Source organism: Podarcis raffonei, chromosome 3, assembly GCF_027172205.1.
Source record: "Podarcis raffonei isolate rPodRaf1 chromosome 3, rPodRaf1.pri, whole genome shotgun sequence".
Taxonomy (NCBI): domain Eukaryota; kingdom Metazoa; phylum Chordata; class Lepidosauria; order Squamata; family Lacertidae; genus Podarcis; species Podarcis raffonei.
Genome location: NC_070604.1, coordinates 66654279 through 66678483, shown reverse-complemented (window position 1 = coordinate 66678483; position 24205 = coordinate 66654279). Strand labels below are relative to the sequence as shown.

Here is a 24205-nt window from a genome sequence, read left to right as displayed (position 1 = left end):
TATATATATAGCTTCAAACACTATCAGTGCTTTTTAAAAAAAACTTCAAGGGATTCCATTATGTACTGAATATATTTTTGTCTAAATGACATACCAAATGTTTAAAATATTACTTTGCTGGCATGCTGAAACTAGGATTCTGGCCAGGGTTCAACTAACAAGTCCTGCTAGCAGAAGCTTGCACAAGGACTTCCACCAGTTCAATGGGTCTTCCTCCTCTCCTTTTCCCGCACTACCCCAAACTGGCTTGGGGGGCATGAGACCTCCCTCCACCCTGAACAGCAGGTGGAGGGAGGACAGAGTGGCTCTTTCCATCTGGCAAGCTAAAAAGGTGATGGAATGATTGCCATAGTGTTACGTCGAATTCCTCTCATAGACTAAGGCTGTAATCCTACAGCTGGCTACACTACGGATCAAATGCATGATCCAATGAATGCAGAGAGACATACTATTTCTGAATAAATCCATAGGATAGCAATGTGCCACACATTCTAACAGTAGGAACGTTATTTTCCAAGGAAATTTCTACCACTTTAGCCAACATAGGGAGATAGCCAGTTAAGTCACTGAGTAGATCCATGGACACCAATGCTTTTCATTATTTAAATTCATTTTATTTTAATTTGTCCACACTGAGTATGACTAATGCTGGGTATCATACATATACACATAACAGGTCAGAAACCAGGGTTTCACAACCAAAAAAAGAAACACATCTACATTTTGCGTGTTGTGTCAATTGAGAATATAGTTGCCAAAAAGAATGATACCCAAATACATTTATTTTCAAGTAGACCATACTCACAGTTCAATGGCTTTATTCCACATGATGACATAGCCTGAGAGAGAGAAGGACTCCACATTAACAATGTGTATATTTCCTCTTTCAGTGCCCACATACAGCCATTTACTCTGGAACGGCATATGGCAAAATGTTATCCTGAAAGAGAAAACATAAAAAATTGAATTAAAAAATGCACCTTATCTAATCCCTAAAATTGACGATAAATATCAAGGAAGGCACACTATTGCACTTCATGTCTAGAGTTTATGCTCACAAAAGCTTGTTTAATTCACACCCAGGTAAATCAAATTTTCTCTAACTTAGGTCTCTGCTTTTCAGCAACAGATCATTAGTTCTCAACCGTATCTCCAAAACAGTTTTATGAATGTGTCGTTCTGTTAACACATACAACGGGAACGCTAGCTGCTCATCTGCAACACATATAGAATGCTAGGTCTCTATTCCTTTAAAATGGGATGAAATGGAGAGCTGTTCCTATCCAAACATGAGAAATAACAAATGAAACAACTTAGAAGATCCATGATGAATGATTCTGCAAGAGTATACAAGACATTTCTGCCCTCACAAAAAAATCAGAGCTAAAGACAACCACTTAGCCGAGGGAGAGAGAGAGTCTCTTTATTTTACTTTGATAATGGAGAATATTTGTAGAATGGACTCATTCCATAAAAAGAAATCTGAAGTGCGCACTATTCTGAATTTGTTTCAAAGATCTGCTGTGCAACAGTAATTTCATCCATAGCCACTCTCGGTTTAGGTCAGAGGATATCTGTAAGGCACACGGATCCACATTTCTCACAACTTTCTAATTTATTGTCAAGTACTGAGAGCAAACTACTATCCAAGATCTTCACTTTCTCCTTCCTTAAAGGCTGCAGTTTTGCCAAATAGCATTCTCTAGAGAATATAATTTATAATTGCAATAAAGGGCATCACAGACTTTGTAGCTGGATACATAAAAAATGACATTATTTTGGCTATAGGGACGTGAGAATCTATGGCAGAACCACCATCAAATCCAGACCCTTACTAGGGAAAGTTCTAGGGCTGGAGGTCCTCTAGGGGGAGAGGGGAGGGTTTTGGATACAGAGAATGATATTATCTCTCTCAACCCCCCACCAACACACACCCTTTCGCTCCCTACCAGTATAGCATGGATGGTGTGATAGCCATGAAGGTTCCCATGGCCACATTGAAGAGACCTGCATTGGCAGACCTTCTCCATCTGCAGAAAAGGAGGAAGACAATATCCAGGGCCACAGGAGAATATCCTAAGATGTTTAATAGTAAGTAGAACTCACATACTGTTTACTATTGTTTCTTTATCGTCTTCAGAAGAAAAGCTTGATTTTGTCTTGGTATTTTGGGACATGGCACAGACTAACAAAATAGAATACACCTAAAGTGGAAGTGCTACAGCACAGCCATAATCCAAGTAAACATTGCTAAACACCTATTGAATCTAAGCACAATTTGCATAATTACTTACATAAATGTCTTAATAGTTAAGGAAGGTCACTTGAGAGGCAATTTGCAGATACTTGCAAAGGATTTCCTTTGCTAGTTGTAGGCCATATGTCTCCTCTGATAAAACTGTCAAAGCTACTTAAGTAAAACCTTTATCATGATTTGTAAAACTTAGCGCAGTGTGTAACAATTAAACAAACTTGCACTGTTCCCAAAAAGAAGTTCATTGTAAAAATCTCAAATACTGATGCTTCAAGTGAAAAGCCAATTCACTCATTTTCTATTTCATTATTTTAATCCAAGGTTTTTAATTTGCCAAAAGAGTTGTACTAATTTATATCTGTGTCAAGCTATTTATTTCAGCCATACTGTTTTTGTTTTTATTTGCTATTTAACTGGTTATTTAATGATGTATGCCACCTTGGGCAATTTTCTATTTGACAGGTGGCCTGGAAATATGGTAAATAAAAAGGTAAGGAGGAAGATTATGAAGGAGATCCACACATATGGCAGGTCTTTTCCCAAACAGCTGCCACATGATGGACTTGGCAACACAGTCTGGCCATAAAGGTCGAAGCTACCCAAGGCCTGCTGAAATAAAATGGCTAAAATCTGTTAATTTTGACACAGACTCTTCCTGGAGCATATTCATCAAGAAATAAACAGGAAAGAAAACCTGAGAAAACAGATATCTCTCTCCCTTTTCCCAGACAAATTATACAGCTGGGATGTCAGAATCCTGCTATACAAGAATCCCAAGTAATCCTGTGGATGCAATTCCATGGAGATTGCAATGTCTGCTTCAGCACATCCACATTTACTACTGCTCCTTCCCATTGGCGATTCATGCAACTGCAATGGCTCAGAAATGTGTAGTTGTGTCCACAGCTGTACAAGGCAAGACATTACTTTTTCCACGCAGCTGCTTTGCATAGAGCAATTTTGCCAGCTTCTAGGTAGCAACAATGTAAAAGGTATTGACAAACAAATCTGCTTTAGTTCTATAACCAAAATGCAGGCATTCACCTTGTTGTGTCACTTAAAGGTGTGCACAGGCCAAATGTTCTACAACCACCATTTATGTGCTCCCCACAATAAATGCTGCTGGGGTGACTATGCAAGAGCCTGATGAAATTAGGAAATTAACCATCCTATGGTTTCTTAATATGTATTTTATTCCAGTACATTCAATGCCATCTGGAAGACTAGCCACCCAGGGATTCAAGACAACAGAAAAAACAGAAACACATTATACTTTTTGTCTAGGTATGTCAATAGACAATGTACTTTAGAAATTAAGTAAGACTTCTTTTGGAAGAAATGACACAGCATCACATCTTCAGGAAGCTCAGGAATTTCTTGAAAGGCGACTATGGAACAAGGGTGCAAGGCTATGCCTTATGTTTGGGCATTGCTGCATCCATTTTGTGGAATTTTCTCCCTCTGGACATCTGGCATGTATCTATGATGCTATGCCTTAGACCAGAAGTTCCCAAACTGCGGTCTGCAGAACATTTATTTAGATGGTCTGGTATATCCATACAAAGTATTCATATTGATTTTTTATTTTATTTCTTCTATTATTTGTTATGTTGTTATCTTATTGTAATACAAATTGAACTGCATTGTCAAAGGTATGAAAAGGTAACAGAGCTCCAAAAGATTCAACAAGGTCCACTCCCAATAGTTCCCTGTTCAGGTTACCCACTACAGTAAGCATGGATTTCCTTCTCAGGCCTAAAACTGGACTTAAATGGACAATTTGTATCCACCCAGCATTGAAATGGCACCATCTCTTGAGATCCTTATCTAGAAATTCAACAGAGACACAGCCTCATGGAAACAAATAGTGAAAACTATGGTTTAGTGAGATGTCTGAATGGACACACCAGAAAACTACCCAGGCTCCAAGAGTTACATTTAAGAGGGAAAAGGCTAGTTTGGAACATGAAGCATTATTTTATTGAATGCACTTTAATATAGACAAGAGCTTGCACTTAATGTTTTAAATTTAACATTAAGCCATTATGTTAATAACTTATGGAAGTGCCTGGTACGTAGTAAAGAGTATTTTAATTGATTTATTAAAAATGCATAGTCAAGCATTTATGATGCATCTTTTAAAAAATCCATGTACAGTGTTAGTTAATGGAAAATACTGTAAACTAGGTCACAATTGCACCTTTTTCTTCAGCATTCTTCCTTCATATCAGTTCACTAATGTTTCTTTAGAGTACTAAAAGTATAACAAAAGTTGCACTATTTAGCTAATTCTTCAGGACATTAAAGTGTTCAGAAGAAACTAAAGGATATTCTCACATTCTTTGTGAGGAAGGAAACCATAATCTCTGAGTTAAGAGAATGAAGTTGCCACACTGTTTAATTTTGGCAATCAATTCCATGCTCTGTTTGATAGAGAAAAAAGCAAAGAGACAACAGAAGCCTCTAATCTTATCCTTTCTTGGTGACATGAAAAAACAAGGCTTCTCTCAAGGAAAAATGTTTAGGCGTTTGTTTGGTAGACTTTTCACTCTAAAATTTTAGCTCTTCTTGTAAATTGGTTTGCCACACTTCCTAAATTGCTAGTAATCAAGTGTTACATTTTATCTATGTTACTAGTGTAGAATATTGGTTTACCATGACAAATTCATTTTCTGCAAGGGATAGACGGGGCCCTTGGATGGGCTGTCCCTCCTTCTTTCCACACTAGGCAGGGAAGATTATAAAAACTGCCGGCATTTAGTCTGAGTGGGCTTGGTTTGTAAGTGCCACAGCTAACAGAATAGCATCCCAAGAATAACAAGGCAACAATAAAAATAGAACAAAGTACAGTGGTACCTCGGGTTAAGAACTTAATTTGTTCTGGAGGATGAAACTGTTAATCTGAAACTGTTCTTAACCTGAGGTACCACTTTAGCTAATGGGCCGCCATGCCGCCGCCACTGCACAATTTCTGTTCTCATCCTGAAGCAAAGTTCTTAACCCGAGGTACTATTTCTGAGTTAGTGGAGTCTGTAACCTGAAGCACCTGTAACCTGAAGCATCTGTATCCCGAAGTACCACTGTAGCAATAGAAACCAACAAAACCATAAGGGGTGAAGAATAGCCCTTAGAGCTCCCTGCCATGCAATTGACTGCATTGTATTGTACTGGCAACAGCACTTCTCCCCACTGCAGTGACACCAATCACAGGGTGTCTCAGATCCCTTCCATTCCTAGCTGAAAATGAACTTCTCACAGTAAGTTCATATTTTTGCAGTGGAGGAGGAATATACCAAAGCAATCTCCAGTCAGGTAGGTATGCTGTAGCCTGGAAACTACTTACAAACTATGTGTTACAATACACACCAGTCAAAAGATGCTTCAGCAGATGTATTCACATTTTTAGCTTGTGGCAGCTCTGCAAATGTCCCACAACAGAATGTCCCACAATGGAACATTATATTCAAAGGCAGAAGAGGAAGAAGCACTTTTTTGTAGAATTGGCAGCAACCCCACCAGGCACAGCAGCAGCAGAAACATCACAACACTTGGAGATACACCTTAATCCATGATAACTACATAGCCAACAAAACTTTATTTCCCATTGTATTGGGCTGGACAGAAACAAGCGGGTAATCTATTGACTAAAGTCTCTTGTATGCTTAAGCTATTTGTGTAAGGCCCAGCCAATATCCAGGGAGTGCCACTTATGTTCCTTGGGAAGTGTGAGCTCCAGACAGCACCAGCTCTATGGGAAATAAATGAATTTACCTTGGACATATATGCTGAGCCATGCAAAGCACCACTGAGTCCTCAAGAAAGATACACAATTCCATAAGTGCCTAGGATGCCCACAAGCTCAGATCCCCCAATGACTGATGTTACTGACACCAGAAAACAGCACCTTTCAGCTCATCCACTTCAGAGGAACTGTGCACATGTGTTCAAAGGGTGCTTTCATCATGAACTTAATGAAGACCCCAGGTGGGATAGCAATGAACTGGAGATGGCTTAAGCAAAGCCTTCCCCTGTAGGAAACACTCAATGTAGGAGTGGCAATCCAGGGATGCTCAAGCAGGACAAGACAGAACAGAGCATAATACTACCACTATCCACTTCAGGGTGTTTGGAGGCAACCCCTGATCCAACTATGACTGCAGAAACACAGGCATCCCTTCACAAACCCTTACATGTTACCTAATGAATGCAATATCTTCAAGTTCTACATTATGTGCCAGAAAGGTAACCACTACACTATTGTTGCCCCTTCATGGATCACTGCCTTGTCGTGGCGAAGGGACTTGAATAACTCCAAGAAGCTATGAGCTATGCCGTGCAGGGCCACCCAAGATGGACAGGTCATAGCAGAGAGTTTAGACCACGGGTGTCAAACACAAGGCCCGCGGGCCAAATCCGGCCCGCCAGCCCTCGTCATGTGGCCCGTGTAGCCGCCGGCGGCCGCCAGCCTTCTCCTTTGATTCTCGCTTCTTCTTTTTTTTGACACAAGAAAGCCGCCTCTTCAGCGCATGCGGAAGCACAAGGCAGCGGAGAGCCCAGCAAAAGTCGCACCTGGGATGTGGCAGGCGGAGCGGCTGCCTGCTGTTGCCTCACTTCAGGGCGAAAAGCCCCCGGGGCGAGAGCCACGCCCCCCCCCGCAGGTACTAACTGGCGCCTCGCAGCCCCAGACAAAGCCCCCGCCAAAGGCGACCAAGAGGGCCGACAGCAAGCGGAGGGGAAAGGGCCCGCCGGACTCAGAACTTGTTGCTCTCGGCGGAGCCCGTCCAGGCTCCACACAGAGAACTAGCGCCTTAACTTCGACAACAACACGCTCGGCGCCCACCCCCCACCCCGCCCATTGTTTCCCCGCCGCCTCCCCAGGAATCCCAGCGCCGGGGAGGAGGTCGGAGCTGCTGGGGGAGGCAAAGTGGTCTCTCTCTTTTTCTCTCACCTCTCTCGCCCACTCACCGAGGGGCCGGGAGACCACCCAAGCAGGTCTCCCTCAGAGGAGCCAGCTCTCGCCCCGACTCCGTTGCCAGGGTGATGCCCGCCGGGCCCGCCTTGACTACAGCCCCGTCGGCCACTGGCCGAGGCGGGCTGTCAATCACGGGGCCCTCAGCTGGCCTGATGAGCTGGCGTGGCGGGAGGCGGCAGTTTTCGAGAGACTACAACTCCCACCATGCCCCTCCCCGCCCGCCCGCCCGCCGCTCGGAGGCCCCGACGCGTGAGGCCTGGTGGGGGGTTCAGTCCTTGCCCCGAGTTTTGAGAGAAAAGGCGGAGAAACGCGCTTGCCTCGCGCGCACCCCCCCCCGACAAAGCTCCTAAATAAAATGAGCTGTGGAAACAGCCCCTTTTGACGTACGTGCTTCGAAAATAATGACAGGAATCGCCACATCGCACACATTTATTCTCAGACCGAGGGTTAATTTTGTCGTTGCTCGTTTTAGTTTTGAAAGACTGCACAAAACTACTCCGAAGAGAAGTGCCTAGTCAGCACTTTAGGCCAAGGCCCCAATCTCATCCAGCATCCTCGTCTCGCAATGGCCGGGCAGAGGCCCGTGGGAAGCCCATAAGCAGACACAGGGTGCAACCACCAGGGTCTCCCTGCGTCTCTCAGAAACCAGCATTCAAAGGCACCAAGGGCAGTGAAGACAGAACCACTGTGGCTAATAGCCCAACAGCCTTGTCCTCCCTGGATTTGTCCGATCCTCTCTTAAAGCCATCCAAAAAACAATAATAATTGAATGCAGTGACAATAATTTGTGATAATAAAGAGTGGACACATAGTCCTATAGATACAACCGGCCCTTTGAGGGTGACCAAACTGCTGATGCGGCCCCCCGATGAATTTGAGTTTGACACCCCTGGTTTAGACTAAATGTGATCTACCTCAAGAAGGAACTGGCAAACCACTACAGTAACTCCATGGACATAAAAAAGGAGAATCTTTGAGAAGAAAGTGAGCGTTTCCAAGGCATGCTCTGGTCCATGGGGTTACGGAGAGTCAATCACGACTAAGATGACTAAACAACAACAACACTATTGTTGTAGCCTTAACATTCTAGGCCCCTTCTTTCTATTGCCAGAAGAGTCACAATCACCCTAGATCTGGGTGGGCTGTGTTCCTGACCAACAAGATCTCTAGGCACTGAAAGAGCTCACCATCTTTCCTAAATTATTACAACCAGTTTGGACTGTGTGGAACCAGAACACAACCACAAAACCATCTCTGTTCCTCTCTACCTCCAGATGATTGAATCTGCCCCCAGTCTCTGACTAAAATGCATTCTGGTAATTTTTATAATCAATGTATGTGAAATCAGGCTGAGAGGACAGAGATTAAGTTGGTTATTCATGCCCTTGTGGGTGCACCAACTGTACAAGATCCTATCTTCTGCAATCAACACAAAACCTTCAGTTGTCCCTGCCAAAGGTGAACAGAACCTGACAAATAATCTTACTACTTTAGTATTGAAAAAAGAAAATAAAAGGAACTGCATCTGCCGGTCACATTTGCTGATAGCAAAACAGTTACAGCTGCGTTTTTAAGGATTATTGTTGTTGTTTACAGTTAAAGTAAATACAATCAGACCAAACTTAAAGGGAGAAGGGAGTGGAAGAAAAGTGGGGGGTATAAGCTCCGGAAGAGCTGGGCATGTTGTTTATGCAAACAATTCTAAATATGGATCCCAAATGTCTGAGTGTTTATTGTATTCATGCCACCTATGGATGGTAACATTTTAATATGTTGCTGGAGTAAGTAAATCTTCTGACTACTGAGCAACTGCCTCATAGATACAAGGATGCATATCTTGTGAGCTGCTAAAGAAATTTCAGCTGAACTTTCATACACCAGGTATTTCACTAGCCCTCTCTCCCCAGGCTTTTAAACAATTCTAAACAGGCAAGTAAGCACAGGAAATTTCTTTAGTATCTGCTGGGTTAGTTGGCTCCATTTGACTTAGAGGAGAGCATATGTTGTGTAGGTCTGTTCTAGGAAGCTTCCATCCTTCACAAAAGCATATTATATATATTTTTGTGCTTGCCCAACTGGTCCAAGACATTTTGCTACTTGAGGCAGCATGTTGCCTCTGATTCTCTCTCCTCCCATAGCTAGTACTGAAGAAGCCCTGCTTGCATAAACAGAGCAGCATAGATCATTTCCTTTCTTGAGAGTTTTAAAGCAATTTTTAAAGCAAAAAATAGGTGAGGAATTTGTGGTTCTCTAAATGTTGGACTACAATTCCCATAAACTCAGCTATTGGTCAAGCTAGCTTGCTTTGAAGCCTACAAAAGGCTGATTTGTGAGCATACACACAGATACACCCTACCTGTTTCTTACTGGACTGACCAATATTTCAAAGATTGCCTAGAATGGAATCCTCTTTTCATATGGCTAATACTGGACATAAAGAATGAGATATGAGATGTCCATTTTTATTTAAAAAAAAGAAGTATTGAACCAAAGGCAAGCCAGTAGCTGAGTTGCTAACAGGGAAGGGAGAAACTGAAGAGAGTAATCAACAGCCCCAGCCCTACGAAGGCTTATTTCTCTTGTCTTTTAGTCAGATTTAAATAAGTGAATAACATTAAGGGAAGGAAAAGCGTGGCTGCAGGGAGACAGATGAACAGTGTCAGGAGAACCTCAAGAGTAGAGGCACTCCTGTGGTGGGATGAAAGTTAATGAGGTGGGAGGCACTGGAGACAGTAGAGATAACAGTCTCTCCAACCCAACCCCAGCCAACACTTCACAGATGAGAACAAGGACTCTCCTGTTTGTGTATTTATGTTGGTCAGACATAGATCTAGATAGCAAAAGCTGACCGACTGCTAGGTATTTGAGATACGTTTTCAAGAATGGGGCCTAAAAATGCTTCTTTGTTTCTGCTACTGAAGTTGAATTCTAAGAGGCAGAGAAGCAAGAGAATACAAAAATATAGAAAGAACTAGAAAGAAAGGAAAGCCCAATGCCCATTTGGTTACTCCTTTCCCCCCTCCCACTTCCCAGCTGGGCTGGCACCTGCTTGCTATGTAACAGTAAGCAAGCAAATGTACCAACCATCACCATCACTTATCTTCTTATTTCATACAGAGTCCCCACGTCCTCCCAGCCAATAGAAGAAGTGATTTGCAAGTAAAATGCTCATGAAGAAGTAGCAGGTTAGAGTATGCTTAGGGCACGCAGGACTAAAACCATTTGCTGCCTTCACCCTATTGTGTGCAAATGAGCTAAAGTTGACGTACATTGTAAAATATAAAAACAACAAATAATTCTTACCTTTCTCTGTTAAATTTTAGGGAGTGCAGTATAGCAGGCCTCTTCTGACGCAAATTCCATAAATGTAAGGTATCATCAGCCAAGGCACTCACAAGGGCTCCCTTAAAAGAAAATGGAAAGCTTTGTCAAGGTAATCTGTAAATATTTTGGAATTATGGTGCTTTCAATATTTTTAAAGGGATTAGAACTGCTTCACAAGAGTCAGTCAAGTTGCATTCAAACACATTTAAAATATTCCAGTTTTGCAGCAGAAAATGACAATTTATAATTATTGTCATTCAAGCTAGGTAAAAAAAAATCTCTTAGTCTTTGCTTCATTATATCAATTTGACTGTATCAGTACCAAGAGTCAGTGCTGGACGAACCAGCAAAAGGTAAATTGCTCAAAAATGGGAATGGAAGCTTTCAATCATCTCCAACTTGTGCTCAAAAAAATGGGAGAAGAATGCAAGCCCAAGGCTGTTTGCACACATAACAGCAAAACATGGTTTGTCATTAAATTTGAACGCAGTAATTAGCATAAATAAGTTATGCTTATTTATTTCTTTTAATTTTCTTAATTAGGTTTTTTTATTTTAATTTTTCCATTTTTATTGTCCAGGTAATCTGACAGCTCATCATTCCAGTCAATTTAGTCGCAACCATTTGCACTGAACAGATTGCCTTCTACTTTTAATACACACAAAATTGTATGTATCATGCCCAAAAATGGAAGAAGCAGCTCCGATGAGAGAAGAATGGATACAAAAACTTATGGACTATGAAGAAATGGCGAAACTTACTGGAAGAATAAGAAATCAAGATAACAAACTCTTTATAAAAGAATGGAAATGGTTTATTGAATACTTACAAACCAATTGTAAACAGATATAGACATTTGCAGGATTATTGTAATAACCTGCAGTTTCAAAAGAATATATAATAAGATAGATAAAATAAATATAATAAAAACAGATAAATAAAAGAAAAGTTTAAGTTAATTATGCAGGAGATGATAAAAATTAATTTAAGTAACAGCAGAAAGAGGAGGAAGGAAGTTGAGGTTTGAAATGTTACAACTATTGTTAAGCTATTGAAATGTGTATAAATGAAAGCTATAAATAAAATTATATCTTAAAAAATTGTTTGTATCACAAGCTTACCAACCTCATTGATCAGAAACTGAAGCTGGATTACTGCAGCACCACTGTCATGTTGGCAGTAGCATTCAACGCCTGGCCGACCAAAACTGACATTCATTTCATTAAGGAATATTAGCTAATATAAATTTGCATGGGAAGGAAATAATAACATCAAACTTTCTATTTACAATTATGTTAAGCAACAGCTTCTATATGTCAGTTATACCACGGTGCAACCTTTTATAGAAGCCACACTGAAAATCAGCAAGCACTAAAGAATTTATTTCCCCATCATTTGTTTTGGACAGGAATTCTAGTTCATACTTGAAAATTTGATACTGAGCCTGGTGGCAATTTAAGCCTCATTGTCATCACTACTTAGATGCTGTGAAGAATTTCTCACATAGGACCACTGTTGCAGGAATACTTAAACCACAGGAAAATGAAATGTTAAGGTGATCTTAACACATCAAAAGCTAGCTGAAAATTGCTAGATCAACACGCTGCTATCCTTTCAGTATGGAAGAACATCACCTTCCATTTCTGAAATGAAAGGCTTCTGGCTGTTGATTTAATAAATTAAATTATTTATTCTTATTTTAAATTGTTTGTATTGTGACCAATTTGTTTTAGTTTTCTGTAAGCAAACACAGTCTTTAGAGAGCTGGGATATAAATATTTTCAACAATAAATAAGCAAGTAAAGAGTGCCTATTCCTCCTGCATGGGTACATAAAGATGTGCTAGAAAAACCAAGGGTTAGCCTGTTTTATTGCGGCCAAATCATTTATCCTCCCACAATTCCTTCACCCTGCGTAGGGAGGCCCGGCATGTGAACTTTCACCCAGGAGCCAAGTAATAAGTGGACAGCTCCCTATCACTATTAATTGTTACCATTATTTCTGTCCTCTCTTACTCAGTGAGTTCTCTGGTTGTTTATGAACAGCACACTAAAACATAGCACTTTAAATCTGTAGATTTTTAATACAAAATTTACAAACAGCAGAATTGAGGAGAACTAAGGGTTTCAGCTGACAAGTCCTGCTAGTGCAATGGGGTTCTCCCATCTTCTCCCCCTGAAATTGGCTCTGGGGAAGCTCCAGAACAGCACGTAGGAAGAGGAGAGGGGGTTGTTTTGTCTCTCAAGCTGACAAGCTTGTGCTGGTGGAATGAGTGCCTTACTGCTATGTTGAATTCTTCCTTAAATATAAAGATGCGTTGGAATAAAATGTTTCCAAAATTTCAGTATAAAAGCCAAGGAACTCAGGTAAGCCTTCTATAAACCTCAGTACCATCACCAGGAAGGCAATGTATCTCATTCTCAATAGGACAGAATAATTAAACAAAATGAGAAACATGCATGAAAAACTACACTCACAGTGAGCTCAAAGTACATGCCTTCTTTCTTCTCAGTTTAGGTCCAAAAGGCACATTTTCAGTAAAGTACATGTTACATACAAGTGCCACAGTTGCCATTTTTTCTAACAGGCAGGTATACTTAATCTTCCTTTGCCCATGATATCATCCACTCAACCCTATAGTCTGGACAGTTCACAATTTATAATAAAAAGAAATCAACAGTAACAATCAACTACATGAAATCAATACAAACACTGCAGCACTACAAAACCATATGAAGGTACGTAAGAATTTTTAAAAAGTGTTGAAACCCTATGACACACTGGAGATAGTTATACAAACCCAAAACATTAAATTTAAAAGACTCATGGAAACAAGGTATTTAAAAAAAGGTAAAGGTACCCCTGCCCGTACGGGCCAGTCTTGACAGACTCTAGGGTTGTGCGCCCATCTCACTCTAGAGGCCGGGGGCCAGCGCTGTCCGGAGACACTTCCGGGTCACGTGGCCAGCGTGACATCGCTGCTCTGGCGAGCCAGAGCCGCACACGGAAACACCGTTTACCTTCCCGCTAGTAAGCGGTCCCTATTTATCTACTTGCACCCGGGAGTGCTTTCGAACTGCTAGGTTGGCAGGCGCTGGGACCGAACAACGGGAGCGCACCCTGCCGCGGGGATTCGAACCGCCGACCATGCGATCGGCAAGCCCTAGGCACTGAGGCTTTTACCCACAGCGCCACCCGCGTCCTAGCATTTACCTAGCATTAAAAAAAAAATCCTACTGTACATGCCAGGGAAACTTGTTTGGAGAAAGCATTCCATACCCAGGGTGCCCCACCCCAAAAGGCCCTCTCACCAAACAGCCTCCCACCACCTTATTAGGATGGAGAGTCTCTGATGCACACCTTACAGCCCTGGTAAGCAGATAGGCAATCCTTCATGCATCCTGACCCCAAGCTATTTACAGGTAAATATTTATTTTATTTATTTCCAAAAAAATAAATAAATACTGCTTGATTATGAAGTGGTTTATAAAAAGAATAAAATGATCAAATTATTGGCAGAAATGATTTAAACTACTATGTTAAACTTTCAAAAAATTAAAACCAGCAATAAACTAAAAATATATCAGTATTCTAGAAACCTGCATAGGCTTGTCTAAACAAAAATGTTTTATAGAAGTACAGTGAAGGCACATGCCTGATAACAATATAAAATATTAATACCAGTACTTTGAAATGGGCCTGGAAGTGGACTGGAAGCCAGTACAGATCACAAAGGACTAGAGTGATGTACTGATACCTATCAGTAAGCAATAATAATACTCCTGCTCTACTGTGGGCCAGCTGAAAATTCCAGACTATTTTCAAAGGCACATTGCAGTAATTGAACTGGAAGGTTACACAGGGCATGGATAATTGTCCAGTCTCAAAGTTAATCCTCCCAAAGTGGCTTTTAAGGCCAGAAATAAAGAAATAAAAATGAAAATGTATTGGGCAACTGTAATGCACATGTGTGTATGTGTAGGGATATTTTGTCTGGTTCCATGTTTTGAAATTTTATATTGGAACAAGCCCTGAACACTGTGACCACAGTGGAAGGAATAAATACAAACTTCCTTAAACAAATCAGTCAAATCTTTTATAATCAGTGCCGAATTTACGAATGGGCCAAGTGGGCTGCAGCTCAGGGACTCATAATCTAGGAAGACCTTGGCCTCTTGCCATTTTTTATTTTAATAAAACAGGCATTTTTTACTATCTAGGTGCAGTTGCTTAGTAACATTAAACATGTGCCGTATGAGTCTGTATATACAGTTATGCAACTGTATAACAGTTACACAAGTGAGTACTTACTGTTTAGTAAAATTCATGGAGGCTTTAAAGCTACTCAGAATCAAATGTTAAAGTCAGCAATGAAGCAATACAGTGGTACCTCTGGTTGCAAATGGGATCCATTCTGGAGGCCTGTTCGCAACATGAAAAGAACACAACCTGCAGAGGGGCATCTGCGCACATGCAGTTTACGATTCATCGCTTCTGCACATGCGCGAGTGGCGAAACCCAGAAGTAACCCTTTCCAGGACTTCCGGGTCACCGCAGGATGTAACCTGAAAGAACGTAACATGAAGCGGACGTAACATGAGGTATGACTGTACAAGTGTTCAGATCACTGTCTATCAATATAGCATGCATTCTAAGAACAAGTGAGGATTCTTTTATATGATTGTGGATCACAATAATTTTGACTTTTTGAGAAAATGATAATGAGTAAGCAATATGAAAGTGGTGCTAGTAAATGAAAAGTGAAGAAAAGATGATAATACTCAAATGTTTAAAGCCAATCATGTCATATGACTTTATACAGTAGGCAGAAACATCCCAACATAATCCCTCATATTCAGAACAATTGTGTTTACAAAGAGAAGAATATCAAGTAGACTACACAGCAGTCTGAAGAACCAGTTTATATACAGAACGCAACCTTCCAAGAACTTTGAGAACTGTTGTCAGTAACTACCATTACAAATACCGATACTTCTGGACAAAGTGACAATGAAGTGACAGGACCTAAAGCCAAAGAATTAACACAAGGTGCTGAAGGAACTAGCCGTGAGATAATTATGCCCAAAAAAAAGAAGTTCAAGCTCATTATAGCATCTTAAAGAATTAGAAACAAAGCAAATTATTTCAGTGAAAACACTAGCATTGCAGACATAAAAATACCAACTGTTCATGCCACTAGTGATGTGATTTCAGAAATAATGATGTAGGTTTACGGACCACATTGAATACCAAGGAAGTATTATTCTGGACTGATAAAGGTCTAGTGTATTATCAACACTGGGGCAGCCCTTTTACTAATTTGAAGCAAACATACAAGAACCAAGCCCAGCTCTGCTCTAAGAATTTATTCTATTCCACCAAAGTAAATGGAGAAACCTATCCTCAAGAGTGGCTAGTGCATTCTCCCAGAAAATCTACGGTTTGGTGTGCACACTTTCCCCTAACCAAACTACCTCAACTACAGCTTTACCTTGTACTGAATTTGATGATTGGCATCACACTTATCTTGCTCAAATCCATGGCAACTATAAAATTGTAGAAACTCCATGCTAACATACTTAACAAGAAAGCATAGTCAAACACTCACATCAAAACTCAAAGTGCAGATCAGAGTAGGATTACCGGAGGCACGTACTTTAGAGCATGTTGTTGCAGTGATTTCCCTCTCAGCAGAAAATGACTTGGCATTTAGCAGAGATAATGAAACATTTGCTTCACCAAACAATGATAACTTTCTGTGACTGTTTGAATTAATTGCCAAATTTGATCCCTTCCTGTGTGCTCACATAAATCAGTCTGGAGGTAAAGACTCTAGTCAGTCATTGTATCTATCCAAAACCGTATGTGAGTTGATGGCTAATAGGGTTCGAGAAGCTATACTGAGCAACATCAGGCAGGCAGGTTATTTTAGTTTATCAGTTGATTCATCCCCTGATGCTTCCCATGTTGATCAACTTACTATCATTGTTAGATATGTTTCTCCTAGTAATGGATTACCAGTGAAATATTTTCTGAGGTTTTTTGAACTGAAAAATCACACCGGTGAAAGTATGGCTGAGCTGATTCTGAATTTCTTGAAATAAATTTCAGTAAATGTAGAGGACAATCATATGACAATCCAGCCAATATGGCTGGAAAGTAAAATGTCGTTCACCAAAAAATTATGGAAAGGAACAAGTTTGCAAATTTTATTCCACGCGCTGCACATTCCCTAAATCTAGTTGGATGAACCGAAGTTGACTCGTGCCTGGATGCAGTGAAGTTTTTTACCACAATAAATGAGCATTATTGTTTTTTCTCTGTTTCTACAAAAAGAGGGGAAGTGCTAAAAATTTATTGACTCTTGCATCAAAAGGTCCTAAACATTTATCAGATACAAGATGGGAGGCTCACACCAAAGCTATTACAACTATTAGCAAAAGTTATATTTACATTGTTAAAACCCTCAGTCTTATTTACTGTGATGGAACTGAAAAAGGAGATTCTACATGACAGGTTGAAAATCTTCTGCAGAAAATGGAAGAATTTGAATTCATTTTCATGCTTTACTTTTGGACACATTTGCAAGACCAATTTCATGAACTTAGAAAGGCAAAGTCTGTAAATCTCATCGAGCACATGCAAATATTTACAGCTGGTGATTGCAGTTTGTATCCACCACTTAAGCTAAATTTACTCTACTGGATGTAAAGTACAAAACTGCCAAAAGAAGGCAGAGTACGAAAAAACCAAAACCATGCTGGGACAGCGCCCTAAGCCTTAGATGAACTTTATCCAAGAGACAAGTTTTGAGCAAGTTCATTTATACCTTTTGTCATTGATCCTCTTGAACTCAACCTAGACAGAAGAGCAATAGTGTACAGGAGTGTAGCTGACCTTTTTTTTCATTTTTGGTGAACCTGCAAGCAACCAAAGAACTGATTTACAATGGTGTCGAAATGCTGATGCAAGACTATCCAAAAGATGTTGACCTTAGCCTAGTCAATGAACTCTTGTACTTCCACATGTATGTAAAATAACCTCACCCTGAAAAAGATATGTATTCAGCCACCAATATATGTATCATAATATTCCAGGAGAAAATTCAGACAGTTTTTCCAAATGCGGAAACAATTTTCAGATTGTTCCTGTGCTTAAGGGTTACAAACTGTACTGGTGAAAGATCTTTTTTAAAGTAAAAAGAATAAAGAATGATATACAGTCATATGGTCAACCCAGGAATGGCTGTCTGAGCCAAACATTCTCTACATAGAAAATGATAAATTGTGACTTACTGATTTATATAATTGGTAAGTTTGATAACCAAAAGAGCTCAAAATAAACTGATCTGACGTTATAGTGTAATCTCAGAACATAGCTATGATTCCCCTATGAATCTTCTTTGTGAATGTCTTAATTAGATACTTTTGTAAACTTCATTAAAGGTTATAAATTTATAAACTATCTTTTAATCAATGCTAAAAAAAATCAATAACGTTCTACTTTCATTAAGCAGATAAAGAAGAAAATGAAGTTTTGTTTCTTATGATTAGATGCTATTAAGTTTGGGCCTCCCAAGGTCTCCTAGCCCAGGGCCTCCAGTTGTTTTAATCAAGGACTGGTCAAAGTTAACACTCTGCAATTGGTGTTTCCTTCTGTCATGTAGCTGCCATGTTCTTCATCAAGTTTTACCTACAGGTATATTTAGAATGCAACTGATCTGTTCAAAGCATCCATGTCAATGTAACTGCAGTTAAAATCTGTGTTCCTCACAAATGACCACAAAATAACTAGAAGTAGACACAAGTACATTAATGTCTTTCTTTTTGACCACAGTAATAACTGAAGCATAGCAAACACAGGAACAGGGGGTGGGGGTGGATAGGGGAAACACTCACTAGCAAAAACTGGTAATTAAACAAAGCTTCAAAAACTAATGCTAAAAGCACTATTACAGAAAACAAGTCTATGAAATGCTGCAAAGAGTTTAATGATGCAATGTTAAGGATGAGTCAGCTGAATCATATTCTGCCATAATAACAATCAATCTGGGGTGCGGAAGTTTAAGTTCTATTGTCAGGACGTGCATTTCGAATTCTGGGAGAGTGCTGGGGAAATCAGTAACAAAATGTCAGGCATTGGGCCGGGGGGTGGGATATAAGTCAAAGTTAGAGAAAAACAACCCTGACAAAGTTACGCTTGCCACTGGAAGTTACCTATGTCCTGATTGTGGAGATCACATAATACTAATTACAGACACACACAAATGGTGTCACTGTCTAGTAACAAGAAGTATTCCTCAGCACTAGGATAGCTATACAAGGTAGCAACACCACTAATTTCACAAAAATCATTTAGCAGGCACCTGTACATTTTGCCCCATAACTTTATTTCTAGAAGAGTTCGAGACTTACTATTTATTTATTTATTTATTTATTTATTTATTTATTTAATAAATTTGTATATACTGCCCTTCATCCAAAGATCCCATGGCAGTTCATACAGTTCACAACATAAAAATACAAAATGAGAACACAAACTACATAACAAAAAGCAAACCAATGAAAGTTTGCCCATGGGTGCCATGTCGGCAACCCCTGTTCTGTGTCTTACAGTTAGCAAATGGTTTAAATAGACTAATTTAAAACTTAGCAGCATAAGAGGGGTATCTTTCAGGATGGTCTATGCCAAATTTGGGGTAGAAAGGATAAGGAACGGCTTATTCTAATCAAGTTAAAGTTTGACGAGACACTGGGATACTGACCATGATTCTGCATTTTTCGTCCATAGATTTTCATGGTATGCTTCTTCTGGAAAGATTTCTCTGCTTGTATTGCATGTTTTTGAAAATGTGTTGTTTTAGGTCAAGGGGAACGTTTAATATGTGCCTCCATCAGCAGAACAATGAGGAAAATGATTTCCATCCCTTTGCCTCTGCCTGCAGACATTAATGTGACTTCCCACACTGTTCTGAATGCTCCTTCCACCAGTAAAAGGAGTAGGAATCAGAATCTCCTGTGTCCTACTGACAGAACCTTCTGCTAAATCCAAATGCTTTCTGTCTGCTGATTATATTACAATGCTATGAAGGGCTGGCTGCTTCTGTGATTTAAAAAGGCTTTCAATCAACATCATTTTAGCAATTTTGTGGAATGGTGGTATCCAAACAGGTTTTTATTTTTAAAAAAATTATAGCAAGATAAGCACTCTTTAAGTGGTATCTCACATCTTTAATATTTTAAATATTTAGGTTATTTTTTTTAAGCAGCCAGAAATTTTAGGCCCCAATTAAAATATTTATTTAAAAAGTCATCAGGGTAAAAACATGGCACCAACTACAAAGTTTATAGTGAACATGTGCTAAGAGGGACACAGCATTGCACTGATGACACACACTTCAAATCCCCAGGTGATAGCTCCCAACTGTTTTATGTGGAATAGTATAAGAGAGAGAATCAACCCCTTAGAAATCCCAAAGCCCCAAAGCAATGGGGCATAGCAATAGTCACCTAGTGCTACTTTCTTTTTCTGCAGGTAGGAGCAGAATCACTGTAACACAGTGCATCTAACTCCCAATCCCATGACAACTGAAACTGATCTCTCAGGCTGTAAACTAGATGATGCTCCAAGGACCTCCAAATGAAACTACATTAATTGTGGCATCAAGTTTGGCACAAATCCAAGAAATTTTGCCCTTCATGTGCTTTGCAAATATCACAGCTGGCTACTGAGTGGTCCATTGTTAATGATACCGCACAAGTCTGAAACAGCTCTTCTGAGCAGTTCACTGAAGATGCTATGAGGGTAAAAAGTGTGTTCTCTTTGCTGCCACCACTGTCCCAAGGTAGGTGTGACTATAGTCTTGTACCCATTTGATCAAATTCACATTGAGATTTCCATCAGCTCTGCTCTAGCAGACTGCCAGTGTACTTCATCCCCATTAAGTTACCAACATAATAACGAAATACAATACAGTGGTATCTCGGGTTAAGAACTTAATTCGTTCTGAAGGTCCATTCTTAACCTGAAACTGTTCTTAACCTGAGGTACCACTTTAGCTAATGGGGCCTCCCGCTGTCGCCGCCATGCAATTTCTGTTCTCATCATGAAGCAAAGTTCTTAACCCAAGGCACTATTTCCGGGTTAGCAGAGTCTGTAACCTGAAGCGTCTGTAACCCGAGGTACTACTGTACAAATGAAACTGGGCAACTGGAATGAATAGAACAGGAAAAGAAATTTAAACTCAAACTTCCAAGGAACCTTTTTCCAGCTGAATATCTCTAGGAACTATCACACAGAGAAATTCAGGCATACTAAAATTAGTAAGTTAACAAGTAATACACTGAAGATGATTTCCAAATAAAGTTCTGAATTTATCTGAACATTAAACCCTACATGCACTAGTAAAATTAGCATGGCACGTTTTAATTTTGTTTACTATCAAGTATGCTGAATCAGATCTTTATCAATTTTAAGGCATGTGAAAATTTGTTTCCAAATTATCTGGAAAACCAAGATCACAGACTCTGAAATGTTGGCATTACCCATTCTGCATTTTATCCATACATACAATAGCAGTGGTTTCCTGATGTGAGGCAAAGACCACCTTCTCTTGGCTTCACTACAATTCCTTCTCCCATTTGCACAAGGAGCCCTGAGGGAAGACAACCTCAGTTTCCCCAGTCCTACTGAAATAGGGTTTGGGAAGTCCTGGACATGCTAGTATCCTAAAGGTAATCCCAAGGAAAGGCTAGCAGCAGAGCCTCTGGATCTTTCACCCACACCCACACACTCCAAACACTGAATTTTTGGGGGAAAGGCTATTCAGAAGCTGTGACTGTACTGTCTGGGAAAGGCAGGTTGGAATTTGGGGCCTGATCCTGTACCTACCATGAAAGGTCAATAAAATGGAGTAGTGTGCTTGTCTTGTCTGGTACTCATTTGGGGGCTGGTCTTTAAATTTATTTCCCCATGGATCCTGAGTCATTTAATGTGCCCTTGCCCCATACTTCCAAAATTGGTAGCTAAAGTCCTTTAAGTCTCTACAGTTTTTAATAAACATAATTCAAACTTCAGAATTCTGTGAGAAATGAAATCAGTGACAACGGTCGAAAACTTTGCAATGCTTTTTTCTGTTTCGTAAGTTCATTAGTAACAAATAATAGATTGCAAATACAGTATTAGGCAAGCTTGGCAGCTTCAAAGCACTTAGTTTTGTTTGTTTTACTTGTAAACATCCTAAACTAGATCACTCTAGGCAATCAATTCCCCCCCCAAAAAATTCTCTTTTCCAGGAAACCCACATCACTGGATACAATCGTCAACAATAGTTTCAAACTGCATCTGTAAATTACATCCAAATTACAGCCAGTCTATTCAATGACAGATTACTGCATTCTATTGGCAGCACTGGCATCCAATGGTAAGACAAACTTCCTGCCTTACTGAGAACAAGTAGCATATATGGTTGCTCTTTAAAAAGTCACAATCAGCAAGTCAACAAACCAAGAGTTCAGGTAATCATCATAACCTGTGAGGAGTGGGGGGTGGGAACAAACCATGTTCCCTGGAACACAAAGCCAATGCTTCCTGGTTTGTTTACCCTGTACATACTGGCGGGACAACCAAAATAGGAGTGATTCAATACATGTGCCAACATGCTGCTTGTTAAGTGTGAATGCAGGAACATCAAGGCAATCACTTGCTTTCTCATCAGTTTTGAGGTTAACAATGTAATATCCGGCAAGATTAAGAGACAGCAGCAGACTAATGGTGTTTTAATGTTTTAAAAATACTGTTAAAGAAAGTACAGTCCAATTAAACAAACAAAAATCTACCCAGCATTGGGTTCACTGCGCACCACTTCATAAATCATATTCAAGAGAAACAATTTAATTGATACAATTTGCCAAGTGATACAAGATGTAAGGAAGATATCAGAGAATCTATCATCCTTGATAAAGCCAGTCTTATTTTGCAGTGAATTGACTCTCCAATGCCAGCACATACAGTGGCTAGGTATATTGTGTACTTCACATATCACATGCTTGTAAATTCTGTGATTTATGTTTTATATGGTAGTTTTATCAACTATGGGCTTAGCCAGACACAAATCTATGAAGAGATCCTACAATCCAACTTATAGTTGACATTTCCTGCTTTAGCGTTTTTGTTTTCAATAGCAAGCTCCCATGACTGCTTTCAAGATCAAGTTAGATGAGCACTGGGAGAAGATATTTAACTTGACCCTTGATCTAAATAGTCTCCTAAAGCTATTATTAGCTGGGGGGAGAGGGAGAGTCAGGTACAGATAGTTTACACACTCATGCTGTTTCAAAGCATAGGTCTGCTAACAAGTTAAGAAAAGACACATTGGAAGATTCTGATTATGAATCACGTAATGTCTTGTATGGCTCCAAGTTTAATGAACTTACTCCCCTATATTACGGTGGACTGTTGCAGTCTCTCCTAATCCCTCCTGACCTAACATTATTTTTGTTAGCTACCTTGAAAACAGTTTTAAAAGTTAGGAATAAAATTTTTAATTGAAATTAATTATAACAGTAAAACCTATGTTTCTGTATTATCTGTTTAGGGTCCAGGTCCTAATTGTGTTTTTCTCCAGCTTTCAAAACAGCATTTATCAATTAAATTACCACATTTTATTACCCACATAAAATATACTGAGAGAGAAAACAGAAGTTAGACATGAACATACATACAAATAAGGCTGCAATCCTATATTTACACTGGAGTACACTAGGCAGGGTTTATTTTTCAGTGAATATGCACAGAATTGGGCTGTGTTACTAAGTTTTAAAGCAATACCTAGACTACTCTTATTTACGATTCTTCTACCACCAATATGTGACACAGTGTATAACTAAAGCACTTCAAACTTAAAACATTTATTTCCAGTTCAAGCAGCTATCCAGATGCTTAAGTTCCAATATCAAATACTTCATCTCTCTCAAAATATCCTCAAACGAAAACCAAGCCTGAATTTCATATTTGATGAAATATTTCACTGATTACAACTCAAGCAGAAAGGAAAGTTAAATTAATACATTATTCAGTGTGAAAGCATTCATTCAGCACTGAGGAACACACTATTATCATTACTGCTTTTACATAAGCAGCTTTATGATTTAGCAGAGTCATGCCTTTATCATGCAGTAAAAATCCAGTTGTCGACTTCTACTGCTATTAACTTGCAGCCAACGTATGTTCTTTTTATAAAAATAGTAACTGATACCATGTCACTGAAACTATAATGCACAATTGCAGATACACAGTTACTAGGAACCAGTATCTCCTACGATCCAATCACAAGAAAAAATAGCATTTTCATGTTTTTGCAGCATATTCCGAAGTCTATTAACCCAGATTTGTTCCATTTTGTTTAACAGGACCTTCTTCCTATACAGTATGCTTAGGACTGCATCCTTTGGTCGCACCAACGATCAGTTAATACTATAGTATTCAAACTAAACGTTAGGACCAAACAACTAGACATTCACAGGTTAGCCACCCTACCTTGTCCTCCCAGTATGTGCTCAATCTTGCCTATTTACACATATTAATTTTATACTCTTCACACTTGGTATATTTCATCTGCATCTTGCTGATTATTAGATCTCAAAATACTTATGAAA

The 24205-nt window shown here is 39.6% G+C and overlaps 1 protein-coding gene across 5 annotated transcripts in view; it reads right to left on the bottom strand.

The window, feature by feature from the left end:
- STXBP5 (syntaxin binding protein 5) overlaps positions 1-24205 on the bottom strand; it is a 118813-nt gene that overhangs the window by 81468 nt on the left and 13140 nt on the right. For all 5 annotated transcript variants that reach the window (XM_053382120.1, XM_053382122.1, XM_053382121.1 and 2 more), the window contains exons 3-5: positions 11676-11757; positions 10530-10630; positions 806-940 (exon numbers count right to left, since the gene is read on the bottom strand). In XM_053382120.1, the coding sequence (XP_053238095.1) occupies positions 806-940; positions 10530-10630; positions 11676-11757 (318 nt within the window). The remainder of the gene's footprint in view (positions 1-805; positions 941-10529; positions 10631-11675; positions 11758-24205) is intronic.